This window comes from Bos indicus x Bos taurus, chromosome 11 (assembly GCF_003369695.1).
Source record: "Bos indicus x Bos taurus breed Angus x Brahman F1 hybrid chromosome 11, Bos_hybrid_MaternalHap_v2.0, whole genome shotgun sequence".
Classification (NCBI taxonomy): Eukaryota; Metazoa; Chordata; class Mammalia; order Artiodactyla; family Bovidae; genus Bos; species Bos indicus x Bos taurus.
In genome coordinates, this window is record NC_040086.1 from 45,397,745 (window position 1) to 45,413,974 (window position 16,230).

General features: G+C 51.0%; 1 protein-coding gene across 2 annotated transcripts in view; it reads left to right on the forward strand.

Annotated features, from left to right (window-relative positions):
• Positions 1–273: 273 nt before the first annotated feature.
• Positions 274–16,230, forward strand: part of UXS1 (UDP-glucuronate decarboxylase 1) — a 56,558-nt gene continuing 40,601 nt past the window's right edge. The window contains exons 1-3 of one of the 2 annotated variants that reach the window (XM_027555445.1): positions 274–440; positions 14,122–14,149; positions 15,346–15,394. In XM_027555445.1, coding sequence (XP_027411246.1) covers positions 347–440; positions 14,122–14,149; positions 15,346–15,394 — 171 coding nt within the window. In that variant the 5' untranslated portion in view covers positions 274–346. Of the gene's footprint in view, positions 441–14,121; positions 14,150–15,330; positions 15,395–16,230 lie in introns of both variants that reach the window. The other variant, XM_027555444.1, reaches the window with a different exon arrangement.

Below are 16,230 nucleotides of genomic sequence, written 5' to 3' on the forward strand. Positions count from 1 at the left end.
CGCTGTTTCAGCTAAACAAGCCGGGAAAACAGGTAACTTTCAGAGTGAGCTGGTAAAGAACTCCAAACACCTGCCCAAATATAGCACAAATCAGCCCGGCAACCTCCTGGCGCTCTGGTACCCAGGTCTGAGGCGCACCGCCCACCGCGGCGTCCACGCTTTCGCTTGCGCATGCGCACGCGCCGCCAGCTGGGGCCACCTCACTGCGCCTGCGGAGTGGGGCGGGGCGAACGCTGAGCATGCGCGCGGACCCCGCCGGCAGGAAGCGCGCGTGGGGCGGGGCGGGGCCTCCGGGCCGCCCCCGCCGCCGCGCTCGGAGTCGGGCGGCCGCAGCGCGCGGCCCGGGATGCTGAGCCAGCCGCTGCTTCGTCTAGTGTCCGCCGTCAGCCGCAGGAGGATGAAGCTGCTGCTGGGCATCGCGCTGCTCGCCTACGTGGCCTGTGAGTGCTTCGGCCATTCATTCCCGCCCGCGGCCTTCTCCCTCCCGCTCCGCGCGCGGCCGCCAGCCGAACAGCGGACCCTCGGCCCTCGGCCCCGCCGCACACCGGGCTGCGGTCCACGGCTCCCGAGCGTGCGGCGCCGCCGGGCGGGACGCGGGGCTGTGAGGACTGTCTGCTGGCAGAGCCCCCATCGCGGCTGTCTGCTCCCAGGAAAATTACTGAGCGTTTGGCTTCTGGGAGCCCAGTGTGTCGCCCGACCCCGCCGGCCCGCGGCCGAGCCCAGGGGTCCTGGAGCCCACGGGTCTGATGCCCCGGGGTCCTGGCGCCCAAGTGTCTGTACGCCCGGGGGGGTCTCTTGGCGGGGGGGGTGTCCTGGCGCCAAGGGGGGGGTCCCCGCGCCGAGTTGTCCGCTCCAGGGCTACTGGCGTCAAGTGGGGGGGTCCCGGAGCCCAGGTCTCCGCACGCCCCAGGGGTTCCCCGCGCCTGTGTTTTGAGGGTGCGGGTCGACCCAGTGCCGAGGCGCACCGCGGGGGGTGGGGGTGTCTCGGCGCCGCTCCATTTTGTGTGGTTCCCCTGTCATCATTCCCGGAGGCTGCGGGACAGAGGGCAGGAGGGGACACTTTGTTGGCAGGTGGTACACCCTGTGTCTTAGAGGCAGAAGCCGTCCCTTTAAAAAAAAAAAAAAAAACCTATTGGATGGGAATGTGTTTTCCTTGATGCTATTAATATTTCCCCAAGTACCAAAATTGGACCAAGTGTGAGCTCGTTTGAATCCTAGCCACGAGGCCGATCCACGCTGAGACGAAACACCTGCTCACCGGTTAAGTTACTGAGGTCTGACTTCCTAGTTGAGGGGGACCTCCAGACATGGCTTCAGTTGAGCTCTAGGCAGATGCGCAGTCACTGAGACCTGGCCTGTCTGCAGCCCAGCTGGGGGCTGTTAGATGCAAGTATGCGGAGGAGGAAGATGGCTTCTGAAGTGTATGCCAGTCTTGAGTTAGGAAGCGGAGACCCCCAGGGGGAAGACTGCTTCAAGTTGTGTAATTCCTGTTAGGACTATAGTAACAATGTTCAAACTTGTTTCCAGTTTCCCCATGTGTGGTGAGTCTGTTTCCTTGTCTCATTTAAGTATCTCAGCAGTCCTAGGAAATAGTTCCCATCATTATTCCCATTCTAGAGGTGAGTCTGTTAAGACCAAGAGAAATTAGGCAAATGATGAACACACAGGTGAGAAGCTACAAAGACCAAAATTTTGAGCCCAGAAGGGCTGGGGACCTGGGACTGGAACCCAGGTCTGCCCGCAGGCTCCATGTGGATTTTGAGGCTTCTGCAGGTCAGAGGTCGTGGAATGTCATTCACCATTCTGCAGATAAGGAAATCCTCCTGCGTCCTTACTTTTGTCTGCCAAGCCCTTGTCTTTGTCCCTGTGCTAGGTCCCAGGGATCCCCAAGGCTTGCAGAACACCTGGGCAGTGGTTCTCAACCTGCTGTGTGCATCGGAATCACCTGGAGGGCTTTCCAAACACAGGCTGCTGCCTCCCATCTCAAGCTTCTGATTCAGTAGGTCTGGGCTGTGGCCCAACTAATAGTTTCACCTCACATACTGTTGGTGTGTTCTGGGGACCCCCCACTTGAGAACCACTGGCTTAGATTGTGAGTTGGCCACAAATTAGGTTCTCACCTAAATGAGGGTGAAACTACAAACTGGTAGGAAGGAAGGGAAGGAATGCATGAGGGCTCCTGACAGGGGCAACCAGCATGTTTTCTCGAGGAAGTGAGGCTTGAGCTGAGAAGTGAGGCATGTGTGGGAGTTAATGGGCTTCCGAGGTCGCGCTAGTGGTAAAGAACCCACCTGCCAGTGCTGGAGACTTGGCTTCCATCCCTGGGTCAGGAAGATTCCCTGGAGGAGGCCATGGCAACCCACACCAGTATTCTTGCCTGGAGAATCCCATGGACAGAGGAGCCTGGCGGGCTACAGTCCATGGGGTCGCAAAGAGTGGGACGCCCTGTGGCATCCCGAGCAGGGCGTGTTCTAGGAATGCAGAGAATGGTGGTGGGGGGGGGGTGGCGCGGGGGTTGGAGCGTAAACATGAAGCGGTGATCTGGCTGACGGGCTGCAGCAGGCGGGCCTTGTGCCAGCTCACTCTTTGGGTGAATTTAGCTGTGAGGTTTAAGATAGGTGTGCAGGCAGTGTCACTAATGGGCATGGATGGTAACTCCAAGACGCTTTACAGGAAAAGCAAGATGGCGACTCCTGACTGTCCGAGAGCGGTGATTTCTAGCCTTGGCTCTCCTTGTTAATGTAATAATCTTGTCTCCTTGTTTGAGAAAACTGTCCTGGCTGCCAAATGACACACAGCCCCTTTTGGAAAGTCTCTCCCTGGTCCTCTCAGGCGCTCTCCCATCTTCCTCTGTTTCTTGAGCTCATGAGGGCCTATCCTCCTCCCTCCTGGAGTGTAACTCTTCGGTCCAGGGCCCAGGGCCTGAGCACGGCCAGCTTGTGCTGCCCTGGGTTCTTTGCCTACACATGTTTTCTCCTATGGGGTTCCAGTCCTTGTAGCCCTCAGGTCAGTGCTGGTCACTGGTCGGAGGAGCTCAGAGGCCTGATTGTCTGAGAGTCACACCAACCTGCTCCTAGGAATCCCTAGGCAGAGACTCAGCTGGAATTACCTGTAGTGTTTTTGACATGAGTACAGTTTAGAAAGTCAGATTGCCTTTGCCTGGTTTCTTGGTGTCCCCAGGCATCTCTTCCCTGCCCAGGGGCAGGCGCTTCTCTTCTCTGAACTGATGATCTTGGTGTTTGTGCCATAGCATCCTATGCTTCCTAGTTTTTCGTTTGTAGATACTGTTGTATACCTCGTGACTTTCCCCTTTAGAAGGTGACTATTCTCTTTACTTTCCCCCCACCCGTGCTCACCCCCACATAGACTTAGTGTGGTTTTGAGGAGGTCAGCATTTCATGTTTATACATATGACTAAATGTTGGAGGAGGAAATGACAGTACTCTTGCCTGGAGAATCCTGTGGACGGAGGAGCCTGGCAGGCTACATCCATGGGTTCACAAAGAGTCGGGCACGACTGAGGGACTGAGTACAGCATGATGTTCACAGTACGACTAAATGTAATCAACATGAGCCAGGTTGTATGTCCATCACCTTTTATTCTTCCTGGAGCTGATGACTCTGCTCTGTTAACTCATTGGACTCCAGCGCTTGTCACCTGTGTCATCTCCCCCAAGATTTCCCCAAGGAGAGGCCCCTGGCCTCAGCTGCCCGGCTCTGTTGGCCTGGAGATCACCTGTTCCCTGACTTACCTCACCTGATGTCAGGGAGGAGGATTGGCAGGTGTTGGCCGTGCCTTCTCCGTCTTCACATTTAAGTGATGGGCGAGTGGTGCAGAATTCTAGAAAAGGCCCCTCAAAGCCTCTCAGGCAAGTCTCCGTCCCTCCTGGGTCCAGGCTCCAGCCGGCACCCCTCTCTCTATGCGACTTGATTTCTCCTGGGAGATCCTAGGTGCTGCTTCTGCCCTGGTGCCATCCTCCCACCACACACCTCAGCTTGGGCTTGGTCCCTCCTCACTCCGGTGGCCTCTCTTGGCCCGTGTGCCCAGAGTGTGTCCTTGTGGACGGTATCCCTGTGGTGGATCACTGGCCTCCTTCAGGACCGCGGTGCTCACATGCAGAGCTCCTCCCAGAGTGAGGCCTCAGTGCTGGGGCCGGGGTGGGGGGTGGCAGGGAACCAGGGGCACCTGCCAGTCCACGGATGCTGGTGACATGTGCCAGGCACCTCCAAGCCCTGGCCACCAAGGTCCTTGCTTTGCAGTTCTGAAAACTTGTGAACTGCCCTTTGGCGACCCCCCTCCCTGGAACATTCTCCCACAGGTGTGGGGTTGCCAGGTGTCATCCATTTTGTTTCTTCACGTCTATCATTTTAGACTTTTGCTCAACTTTTTGGGAACTTTGTCATCTTTATAACCGAACTCTTTCAGTGATGTAAAACATTTGTTTTTGCTGTTATTTTTTGCTCATGAGACTTTTTTTTTTTTCTCTTAATTTAAAAAACTAAAGCATGTGGTCTTTCTTTCAGAGTCTTCTGCCTGGTGGTCCTTTGCTCCCTTTTCTTCCCATGGAGGGTCTCTTCCCTTTGGGGCGTTCTTTTTTCCTGGGAGGGACCCTGGGCCATCTGCTCCATTTAAGCGGATCCTAGATGAGTGGAGGGCCGCCCACTGCCCCAGACCCTCAGCTGCCTCCCTTGTTGGTGGATCACTCAGCATACCCTAGGGGCAGTGCCAGCTTGCCTGGACATCTCAGGGGCCCCAAGGGAGAGCTGTGGGGCTGAGTGGTACCCTAGTCATCTCCCCAGCTGACAGGGGCTCACCTGCTGCAGATCCTCCATCCTACCCTCTGCAGAGATGGGACTGGGCAGGGCTGCAGCTGGCAGGTGCCCCATCTCCAGGTGTACCAGGCAGGATCCTTCCGCACCCTCCACAGGCTGCAGGTGCTCCACTCTTCTGTGCTGGTCCCAGGGCTCCTCCCCTTCTCCCTGTCTTGTCTCCCCTGTCCCTTATAAGGACACTGATCAGGGGATGGAGGGCCCAACAGGATAATTTAGGGTTATCTTTTGGTCTCAAGATGCTTAATTACGCCTGCTGCTGCCGCTAAGTCACTTCAGTCGTGTCTGACTCTGTGAGACCCCATAGATGGCAGCCCACTAGGCTCTCCCGTCCCTAGGATTCTCCAGGCAAGAACACTGGAGTGGGTTGCCATTTCCTTCTCCAATGCATGAAAGTGAAAAGTGAAAGTGAAGTCGGTCAGTCATGTCCAACCCTCAGCGACCCCATGGACTGCAGCCTTCCAGGCTCCTCCATAGGATTTTCCAGGCAAGAGTACTGGAGTGGGGTGCATTGCCTTCTCTGTAATTACACCTGCTAAGACCCTTTTTCCAAATCAAATCCCCAGGTTCTAGGAATTAGGTTGTGGACATGTTTTGAGGACATCATCAATTTACACCCGTCTTTTTTTTTTTTTTAATCACGGAGGACTCAGAGGTTCTCCCAGTCTTTGAGCACTCCCTTGATCTGCAGATGCTCTGTGCTCCTCCTGTGTTTTCCGTGCCCAGACCTGCAATCAGCCACTCCTCCAAGGTGCCCTGCTTCCTTCCAGTGGAGAGTGTGGACTCAAACTCAGAGTCTCAGCGCTGACTGAAGTGCCCTTAGTGGATGGAGCAGCCACTCTTCCAAGGCATTCTGCTTCCTTCCAGTGGAGAGTGTGGAGCAGAACTTGGGGTCTCAGCACTGGCTGAGGTGCCCTTAGTGGACGGAGCCAGGTACAGATTTTTTCCCACCATGAGTTTATGCTGCTACCCCCAATTTAAGTCATGACGAGGTTATTCCTCCTCATCCTCATCTTGCTAGTTCCTTCTTCCCACAGTAAAAATTGTTTCTGACATCAGTCCAAACTCATTTGATGCGTACCACCAGGCAAAACAGTTTCAGAATTACTGCATCATTACCAGTACCAAGAAAATTCAGAATTCCTCTGTCATTCCTTTTGTCCTTAGACTCTGTCTTGCTCGGGGTGTGCTGTTACTGTGTCGAAAAAGCTCCGTGAAATGTGTTTTTCTGTGCCTGATACAAGTCATGTTCCTTTTTTTGGTTTGTGTTCCGTTCGGTTTATTTTAGGATTTGCTTTTTTCTTTCCAATTGTTAAAATGTATAAGCCATTTACATGGTTCAAAAGTCAAACTGAATGAAAAGTTATGTGCAGATGTGTCTTGCTGCAATTGCTGGCCCCACCCTCTTTCCCATTGTTACTAGTCCGTTTCATGCATCTTAGGTTTCTCTTTGCAAATGCAGGCATTCATCTGCGTGTGTAGAAGCACATGCTATTCATCATTCCCGGAAGGTATCAACCCACCTGGACCATTTTGTTCTCTTTTTTTCCTGCATTGTGTTTCCTGGAAAGCTCTGGCATCAGTAAATGGAACGCACCCTTGCTCTGTCTGTCACTCGCACGTACGTGCCCTGAACTGTCCACGACCACCTCCTGTGCAGGACACTTTGCTTATTTCAGATGCCCTGCTCTTAGAAATAACCACCGCAGTGAGCAAGCTTGTGCCTGCTGTCCCCTAGCCATGTCCCAGAGCAGCTGTGCCCACCCCCCCACACACATACCATCAGAGCTTGTGGATGGCATACCAGGCAGAAATGGTCCCTCCTAAAAAAAAAAAAGAAATGGTCCCTCCTGCTTCAAGGGGCCTCTTTCTTCAGGAGTGATGTTGAGCATCTTTGCAAGCGTTAAAGGACTGTTAACAACCTCTTCTTCTGAAAACTGTTCCGTTTTTACCCACTTTTCTGTTGAACTTTGGGTCGCCTTTCGCCTCGTTTTTAAGAACTCTTCATCTAGTGGGGATGTCAGCTGGCCTCTGTGAAGTGAATCGCAACTGTTTTCTCACGCCTTGGGTGGAACAGAGGAAAAATGTCTGTGGTCTCGGTCCCTTTGTGGCACAGATCTCCCAGAACCTCAGGGTTTCCCAAACCATAGGGTTATCTTCTATTGTTCCTAAGAAGCCCCCTTTGATCACTCTGAATTTTTGCCCAGGGGGTGACTCAGGGTGGGCCCTAGGTTGGCCTGGGATGGAGGCAGGTCACTGTTAGCCTTACCCACCCACCTCCAGGAAGGGGTTGGAGCTGGAGGTGGAGCTTTGTGGAAAATAAAAGAAACTCCTCAACATTGACATCTGATGGCTTCCCAGTAGGTGAGGCTTGGGTTCGCCCCCCGAGACCTTCTGTTCCTGAGCTGTAGCCTTCACGATGAACTGGTCGTTGTAAGGAAGCTGTTTCTCTGAGTCATCTAGCAAATGATCAAACCCAAGAAGGTGGTAGTGGGTGCCCTGACTTAGAGCTGACCGGTAAGTCAGAAGCACAGGTGACCCTGGGCCTGGAGGCAGGCATCTGAAGTGAGGTGTCCTGTGGGCCTGGGCCCCTCACCTGTGGGGTCTGCACTCAGGGCAGGTCGTTAGTGTCCAAAGGGCTGGAGGGCTGGTCGGTAGTGTGGAAAACCCACACTCTGGGAGTCAGCTGTATCCTGGGAGTGGAAACAGACCTTAGCACAGTTTTCCGGTTTTCCCTCATGGTTCTTAAGAAACGTCCAGGTGTCCAGCGGGATTCCTCAAATAACCGTTGGGTTTGGGGTTTGCTAACTGGCCAGTTGGGGGATTTCATTGGTCACCCTGTACTTTGCAAGTGAGGCACTCCCCTACTTGGGTGGACAGAACCCCTCAGCTCCTCAGCAGACCTCAAGGGACCATCCTTTGAGCTCTCTCACTGCAAGCTATGGGAATTGCAGTAATGCCAGAGCCCAGAAAGTTCTTCCTTGTGTTCCCCAGCTCCTCTGAGCAGCTATACCCACTTGGCATTTTAAACATGTGTCTCATGTGACAGCAGAGATGGCTTCTAGGAGATTTCCCTTCTGGGTTTCCCATCTCACTTGGTGACATTTTACACGTGAAGACTTTTTAGAGGAACAGATGTCATCTACAAAGCCCACGGTTTCTTGCATTCTTAACCATTTTGTTTAAAAGAGGGGAACATCTTCGGGCAAAAAAAATTTTCCCAAGGGAATGTTAGTGTGATTTTCTTAGGAAAATCTGTGAGTCACTCAAAGGTGTTTTATCACCAGAGCTCGGACCTGCCAGTGGGGACTGCTGGGGCTACAGAGCAGAGAACTGCGGAGCCTGTTCTGGGGCTCATCCTGGAGGCCAGCCTGGGGGCGGGGATAGTGCGGGGTTCTCTCAGGGCCCCACAAACAGCGCCCCACATGCGGCCTGTGAAGGATGTCAGCTGGTAGGTAGCCTGCTGGGCTCCCCAGGTCACCTTCTCACCTGGGCAGCTTCCTCCTGTGTAACCACACGGGTGAACGCAGGCCTGGCCAGCTAGGCACAGGTGTGTGGTTTGGGGCCAGCTCTCTCCAGGTCGGGGAGCAGAAAGGCTCCCCGCTCTTCTGTGTGTGATGCTGTCTGAGCCTGAGCACCTGATTCTTTCAGGGGAGCTGAGGGGGAGGTTCCCTCCTCTGATAACCTCATTTTGTAGTTGGAGAATTTTAGAAGAGTATCTTCAACTTGAACCTTCTGATCTGTTTAAACAGCTCTTCTGATGCTTCTCTTGTGACACTAACGATGCTTTGTGCCACTGTGGAGTTTATTCAGGGCGGGCAGGTGTCTGCTTCTCTGGGGCCGGGGTTGTCGGGGTTCATGGGGTGAGCAGGGCACCACTGTCCTGGGCATGTTTAATGCTTTGATCACAAGGCAGGCAGCCTGTGTGGTTGGGGTGCAGGGTCCCCCAGAACTTCAGTCTGGAGCCAGGTGTTCTGCCCAGATGGGCACCTGGGGCCTGCGACGTGAGTGCTGGGCACTGGGAGGAGTGTAGCCCAGATCCAGGGTTGACAGGGAATTAAAGGCCAGGTTCCTGTCCGTGCTCTGGTTCTGGTGGTTGTGCTGCGTAAGTGACCACCTCAGGACCTGGTGGGATGGAGCGGCAGTGGTTCACCATGCTCACAGCTCTGTGGGGGTGGGAGTTTGAAGAGTCTGTTCTCTTTTTGGTGTTATCTGGGATGATGGCTGGGACTCAGACAACAGGACTGGAAGGTCCACTTCCAGAGGTTCTGCGAGCAGGTCTGCCCTGACCTTCTTTTCCCATACAGGTCGCTACAAAGTATTGAGTAGACTTCCGTGTGCTGTGCACTGAGTCCTTAGTAGTTTTCTGTTGGGTATACAGTAGTGTGTGGGTAAGTTCCTAGGATTTATTTTAACTGCATTAACCTATTTCACCCACTTCACCCACCTCCACCTCTGGCAACCGGTAGTCTGTTCTCTGTATCTGTGAGCTTGGGTTTTTGTTGTTTGTCTTTAGATTCTACATGTAAGTGAGACCCCCTGGAGGAGGGCATGGCAACCCTCTGCAGTATGATTGCCTGGAGAATCCCAGGAACAGAGGAGCCTGGCAGGCCGCAGTCCATGGGGCTCCAAAGACTTGCACACGACTGTGCGACTTAGTATGCACACACCTAAGTGAGATCGTGCATTTGTCTTTCCCTGACTTACTTCACTTAGCGCAGTGTCCTGAAGATCCATCCATGTTACTGCAGTTGTCAGGATTTCCTTCTTGTGACAGCTGAAACCTATTCCATTGCATATATTCACCACATCTTCTTTATCCACCCTTATTTCTTGAACATTTGGGTTGCTTCCATGTCCTGGCTATTGTATAGTGCTGCTAAGAGCACAGAGGTGCATGTATCCTTTTGAATTAGTGTTTTCATTGCCTTTGGATAAATGCCCAGAATTGGATTTCCTGGGTTGTATGGTAGTCCTATATTTAATTTTTTGAGGAACCTCCATACTGTTTTCCATAGTACACCACTTTGTATTCCCATTCATGGTGAGTGAACTAGGGTTCCCTTTTCTCTACATCCTGGCCAACACTTGTTATCTCTTATCTTTTTGATAATAGTTATAGTCATACTTGATGACTTTATGATTTCATTAAATGAATGGCTATATCATATTCTCAGCTATTTGTAAGGTCTCCTCAGACAACCATTTTGCCTTTTTGCGTTTCTTTTTCTTGGCGATGGTCGTAATCACTGCCTCCTGTACAATGTCATGAACCTCTGTCCATAGTTGTTCAGGCACTCTGTCTATCAGATCTAATCCCTTGAATCTATTAGTCATTTCCACTTTATAATCATAAGGGATTTGATTTAGGTCATAGCTAAATGGTCTAGTGATTTTCCCTACTTTCTTTGATTTCAGTCTGCATTTTGCAGTAAGGAGTTCATGATCTGAGCCACAGTCAGCTCCTGGTCTTGTTTTTGCAGACAGTATAGACCTTCTCCCGGAGAAGGCAATGGCACCCCACTCCAGTGCTCTTGCCTGGAAAATCCCATGGACGGAGGAGCCTGGTAGGCTGCAGTCCATGGGGTCGATAGAGTCAGACATGACTGAGCGACTTCACTTTCACTTTTCACTTTCATGCATTGGAGAAGGAAATGGCAAGCCACTCCAGTGTTCTTCCTGGAGAATCCCAGGGACGGGAAGCCTGGTGGGCTGCCGTCAATGGGGTCACACAGAGTCGGACACGACTGAAGCGATGTAGCAGCAGCATAGAGCTTCTCCATCTGATTTTGGTATTGACCATCTGGTCATGTCCATGTGTAGAGTCTTGTCTTGTGTTGTTGGAAGAGGGTGTTTACTATGACCAGTGTGTTCTCTTGGCAAAACTCTGTTAGCCTTTGCCCTGCTTCATTCTGTACTCTTCATTTCATTCTGAAATACCAAGGGAACATTTCCTGCAAAGATGGGCACAATAAAGGACAGAAATGGTATGGACCTAACAGAAGCAGAAGATATTAAGAAGAGGTGGCAAAAATACACAGAAGAACTATACAAAAAAGATCTTTATGACCCAGATAACCACAACGGTGTGATCACTCACCTAGAGCCAGACATCCTGGAGTGCAAAGTCAAGTGGGCCTTAGGAAGCATCACTCTGAACAAAGCTAGTGGAGGTGATGGAATTCCAGTTGAGCTCTTTCAAATCCTAAAAGATGATGCTGTGAAAATGCTGCACTCAATATGCCAGCAACTTTGGAAAACTTAGCAGTGGCCACAGGACTGGAAAAGGTCAGTTTTCATTCCAGTCCCAAAGAAAGGCAATGCCAAAGGATGTTCAAACTACTGCACAATTGCACTCATCTCACAAGCTAGTAAAGTAATGCTCAAAATCCTCCAAGCCAGGCTTCGACAGTATGTGAACCGTGAACTTCCAGATGTTCAAGCTGGATTTAGAAAAGGCAGAGGAACCAGAGATCAAATTGCCAACATCCCTTGGATCATCAAAAAAGCAAGAGAGTTCCAGAAAAACATCTACTTATGCTTTATTGACTATGCCAAAGCCTTTGACTGTGTGGATCACAACACACTTGGAAAATTCTGAACGAGATGGAAATACCAGACCACCTGACCTGCCTCCTGAGAAATCTGTGTAAAGGTCAAAAATCAACAGTTAGAACTGGATGTGGAATAGCAGACTACTTCCAAATTGGGAAAGGAGTACGTCAAGGCTGTATATTGTCACCCTGCTTATTTAACTCATGTGCAGAGTACATCATGAGAAATGCTGGGCTGGATGAAGCACAAGCTGGAATCAAGATTGCTGGGAGAAATATCAATAACCTCAGATACGCAGATCCCACCCTTATGGCAGAAAGCGAAGAAGAACTAAAGAGCCTCTTGATGAAAGTGAAAGAGGAGAGTGAAAAAGTTGGCTTAAAGCTCAACATTCAGAAAATGAAGATCATGGCATCTGGTCCCATCACTTCATGGAAAATAGATGGGGGAACAATGAAAACAGTGACAGACTTTATTTTTCTAGGCTCCAAAATCACTGCAGATGGTGACTGCAGCCATGAAATTAAAAAACGCTCCTTGGAAGAAAAGCTATGACCAACCTAGACAGCATATTAAAAAGCAGAGACATTACTGTGCCAGCAAAGGTCTGTCTAGTCAAAAGTGTGGTTTTTCCAGTAGTCATGTATGAATGTGAGAGTTGGACTATAAAGAAAGCTGTGTGCCTAAGAATTGATGCTTTTGAACTCTGGTGCTGGAGAAGACTCTTGAGAGTCCTTTGGACTGCAGGGAGATCCAACCAGTCTGTCATAAAGGATATCAGTCCTGAATATTCATTGGAAGGACTGATGTTGAAGCTGAAGCTCCAATCCTTTGGCCACCTGCTGTGAAGAACTGACTTATTTGAAAAGATCCTGATGCTGGGAAAGATTGAAGGCAGGAGGAAAAGGGGACTACAGAGGATGAGATGGTTGGATGGCATGAGTCAATGGACATGAGTTTGACTAAACTCCGGGAGTTGGTGGTAGACAGGGAAGCCTGGCGTGCTGCAGTCATGAGGTCACAAAGAGTCGTACATGACTGAGTGACTGAACTGAGATGAACTGATATCGTACTTTATATGATAGTTCTCTAATTGTAAGATACTTTGATTTATGCCATTTTTTACATTATAAATAAAGCCGTCATTTGTGAAGGTAGTTTTCTTATATGTATACTTATTTCCTGAGGATAATACTCAAAAGTAAGGTCACATGGTCCAAAAGTATAAAAAAATATATATATACTTTTTTTTTTAGTGAATAGTGAAAAATATATGCTGCGTGCTCAGTCGCTCAGTCGTGTCTGACTCTTTGCAACACCGTAGGCTGTAGGCTTCTCTGTCCATTGAATATTCCAGGGAAGAATATACTGGAGTGGGTTGCCGTGCCCTCCTCCAGGGGATCTTCCTGACTCAGGGCTCAAACCCAGGTCTCCCGCACTGCAGGTGGATTCTTTACCAGATCTGCGCCACCAGGGAAGCCCAAATAGTGAATATAGTTCAGTTCTATTTTAAAATCCTCCCATTTCATGCTTACTTGCCACTTTTTAGTTATTTATTGCTGATCTTATACTATCATAGTTTCTTCTGTTTGAACAAGGGCTGTGCTTTTATACTTTCAACACCCCTTTGTTAACAGTGGGAATTTCTTGTGGGGGGATGTTATTTTGGACCCTGAGAGCTATCCATTGAACATGTTATCCCTGCTGTGTACCTGAGGATGCAGCGAGAACATGCCTGGGGTCGCCCCTCACCTCACCCCCCGCCCAGACTCACAGAATCGCTAGTCCTGGACTCCAGGGTGTGTGTGTTTGCTCTGTCCCTCTCCCAGCACCTGGCACCTGGCAGCACCTAGGGGCACCTGGTCCCTGAAGGTGAGCAGCATTGGAACGGCCATATGGGGCCCGCATCGGGATGTGGACAGAGTGGGAGCCACACCCTTCTCTGTGAAGGTTTCTCTGTGAAGTAACCCTCTGATTGGGAGCTTCAGTGGGTGTCACGGTCTCCTGTGTCGGTGGTCACCCCTGGTGAGATATTTATAACTGGTTCACAGTATTCAGGTGTCTGTTGTCCAGGAGGTAGCCCTGCAGGGGAAACTGATGTAGGGGAGATGAGTGAGGGCCAGCCACAGAGTCAGGCCACCTGTAGCTTCTCTGGGTCTCATTGACGTTTGATGGATGCGGTGGGACTGAGCCCTGGCATCTCTTTTATTCACATGGTTCTTTAATTTCTGTGACTGGCTCATCCCCAAAGGCTGGACATACTGTGTATCACAATGCCTGCCCCGGGACTTCCCTGGTGGTCCAGTGGTTGGGACTTCACCTTCCAATGCAGGGGGTGTGGGTTTGAACCCTGGTCAGGGAGCTAGGATCCCAGATGTCTTGTGGCCAAAAAAACAAAACAAAACCAATATTATAACATTCAAATTTCAATAAAGACTTTAAAAATGGTCCAGATACCCCTTCTCCCCAAAAAAAGAACCTTAAAAAAAAAACACACGTGCACCATTGCACTCCAGATCCCAAAATGTTATTCTAAATTAGGAGATATATAGGATCATCTTCCCACTTAAGTTTAGTAGGGCTTATTATTTTAAAAGTGTGCATTTTACTGTCTTCGTAAGCTATAGTTTTCTTAGTGTACTTTAAGATATAGGTTAAAAATTAATGTTGTATTAGTTGGAGTCCTTGAATGTTGCAAACTTAAATATTGACTTTTCCTTTTTCTTTCTCTTACAGCTGTTTGGGGCAACTTGATTAACATGAGGTAATTGATTTTTAATAGTTTGGGCTGAAATGACACACCACTGTTACACACATACCTCGGCAGCACAGGCCGATTTGAGGACAGTGTAAAAGTGAACTGAGCTCCTTGCTGCTCACACACCCATGTGCATCTCTCTCCTGGATGCTCCGGAGGACGCAGCTAGTGTTCAGGCTGCCCCAGGTCAGCCCAGATGAGAAGAGGGATCTCTGGGCAGCAGTGGTGGCTCCTTGGTGTTGTCCGCACCCGTCTTCCTGGCTCATGAGATGTAAATGGCATTTCTGGGTGGTTAGAGTGAGTGCTGGGGTGCCTTTCCTAAGCCCATTAGGGAAACCGAGACTGCCCACCGCCCCAGGAGCAGACCAGTGGATGCTGAGACCACCTTCCATCACAGGGGAGGGAAGGCCCGAGGACCTTCCACTCTGGGTGGGCATCGTTTGTGCTGCTCAACAGAGAACGGGGGGCCCTTGTAAAAATCAAATCCTGTGTCAACTGTTGTTTTAAAATTAAAAAAAAAAAAAAGATCAGTCAAAGTAATAGGCATTCACTGTAAAACCAGATTTGGTGCCATGAGTACTATTTCATATTTAAAGAACAGCCCTCTCCACTTCGTATTTCTTGTGTGACAGTCAAAGAACAGCAGTCACATTGTGGTGACAGCGGGGGCTGCAGGGCTGTGGGGAGGGTAGCTCTGCCCCACCCGCTCGGCATGCCCAGTGGGGTTTGCAGGGCGGGTGGGGCCGTGGGGACCGACTCCTCCCCCTTGGCGGATGTGTGTCTGCCAACAGAGGCCTCTGTGTGTGGCTGGAGGGCTGCTCAGGTCCCATTAAAGGAGCTCAGTCTTTTCAGTTGGAAAAATTCCACTTTGCCTTAAATCCCAGGACAGCCCAGCAGGAACTTGTGCTGCTGTAGGCACACTTCCTGCCTCTGATTTAAAATCGCACGTTGGGCATCACAGGACAGTGAGGCGATCTTAGTTTAGCAGAAACACCCTGGAGGTGTTTGCGATCCCTGGAGACCCACCCCCAGCAGTTGTCTGGTCCCCTGGCCTCCCCTCGGGGTGGGGCTGGGCTGATTGCTTGGGAGGAGGTGATGGTCTGCACTGGTGTGCTGCACGTTGCGGTGGTTTGTTCAGAAGTAGACCTCGCGGTCACAGAGCCTTTCAGTCTATCTCAGTCTTGCAGTGTTCTACTCAACAGGTCCATCCAGGAGAGCAGGGAGCTCAGAATTGAGAGCAGGATTGAAGAGGTGAGTCTCCTCTCTGTGTTTTGCTCCCACCGTCTGCTTCTCTCCACTTAGTTCCTTTGTCTGTGCTGGTACCTTTATTGTGGCCACATCATGCCAGCCGTGATCCACGTGCTGTCTGAGGCTGTGGATGCACCTCTGTGTCAGCTTTGCCCATTTATAACGGTGCGACATGCTAAATTCTGTCCCACCGGCAAGATAGGTTCACGCTTTTATGTGACTTTTCAGGGGAGCCTTTCCAGGGTTCTGAAGAGAGAGGGCAGTGAGGATCTTTACCTGGATGGAGACAGGGGTCCGCCTCTGCTCACCTGAGCCAGTGTAGATGGAAACACAGCTGGACTCAGATGCCAGGACCCTGGAGCTCACAGGGCAGTGGGGACACATGGGTCGGGGACGGGCCTCGACGAGAGCCGGGAAGTCTGGCCTGCTCCACAACTTCTGTTTAGAACAATTGCTTGTGTTTGAGTCCAGTGTCTGTGTAGACAGACTGTTGTAACACGGACTTGGTGAGGGGGTCGCTCACTGGGATTTGGAGCCACATGCTGGTCGTTCATGCAGTCCCAGCCCTGACATGTGGGTGCGGTGGACCGTGTGCTGCGCTGACAGCAGGTGACACGCAGGCGGCTCCTGGCGGTTCTCGGTCTCACGTGAAGAGAGGCAGGGGTGGAGATTCACCTGCTTTTGTGGGCCTGCACCACCTCAAACGGTGCCCGTGTGGTCTGGAAGGAAGAAGGTGAATTTCCTCAGAGTTCAGGCATCTCTGGAGTCAGAGATTCTAGCACGCAGTTCAGCATCTTGGTTCTGGAATTGTGACTTAGGGGCTCTGACTTAATTTCAAG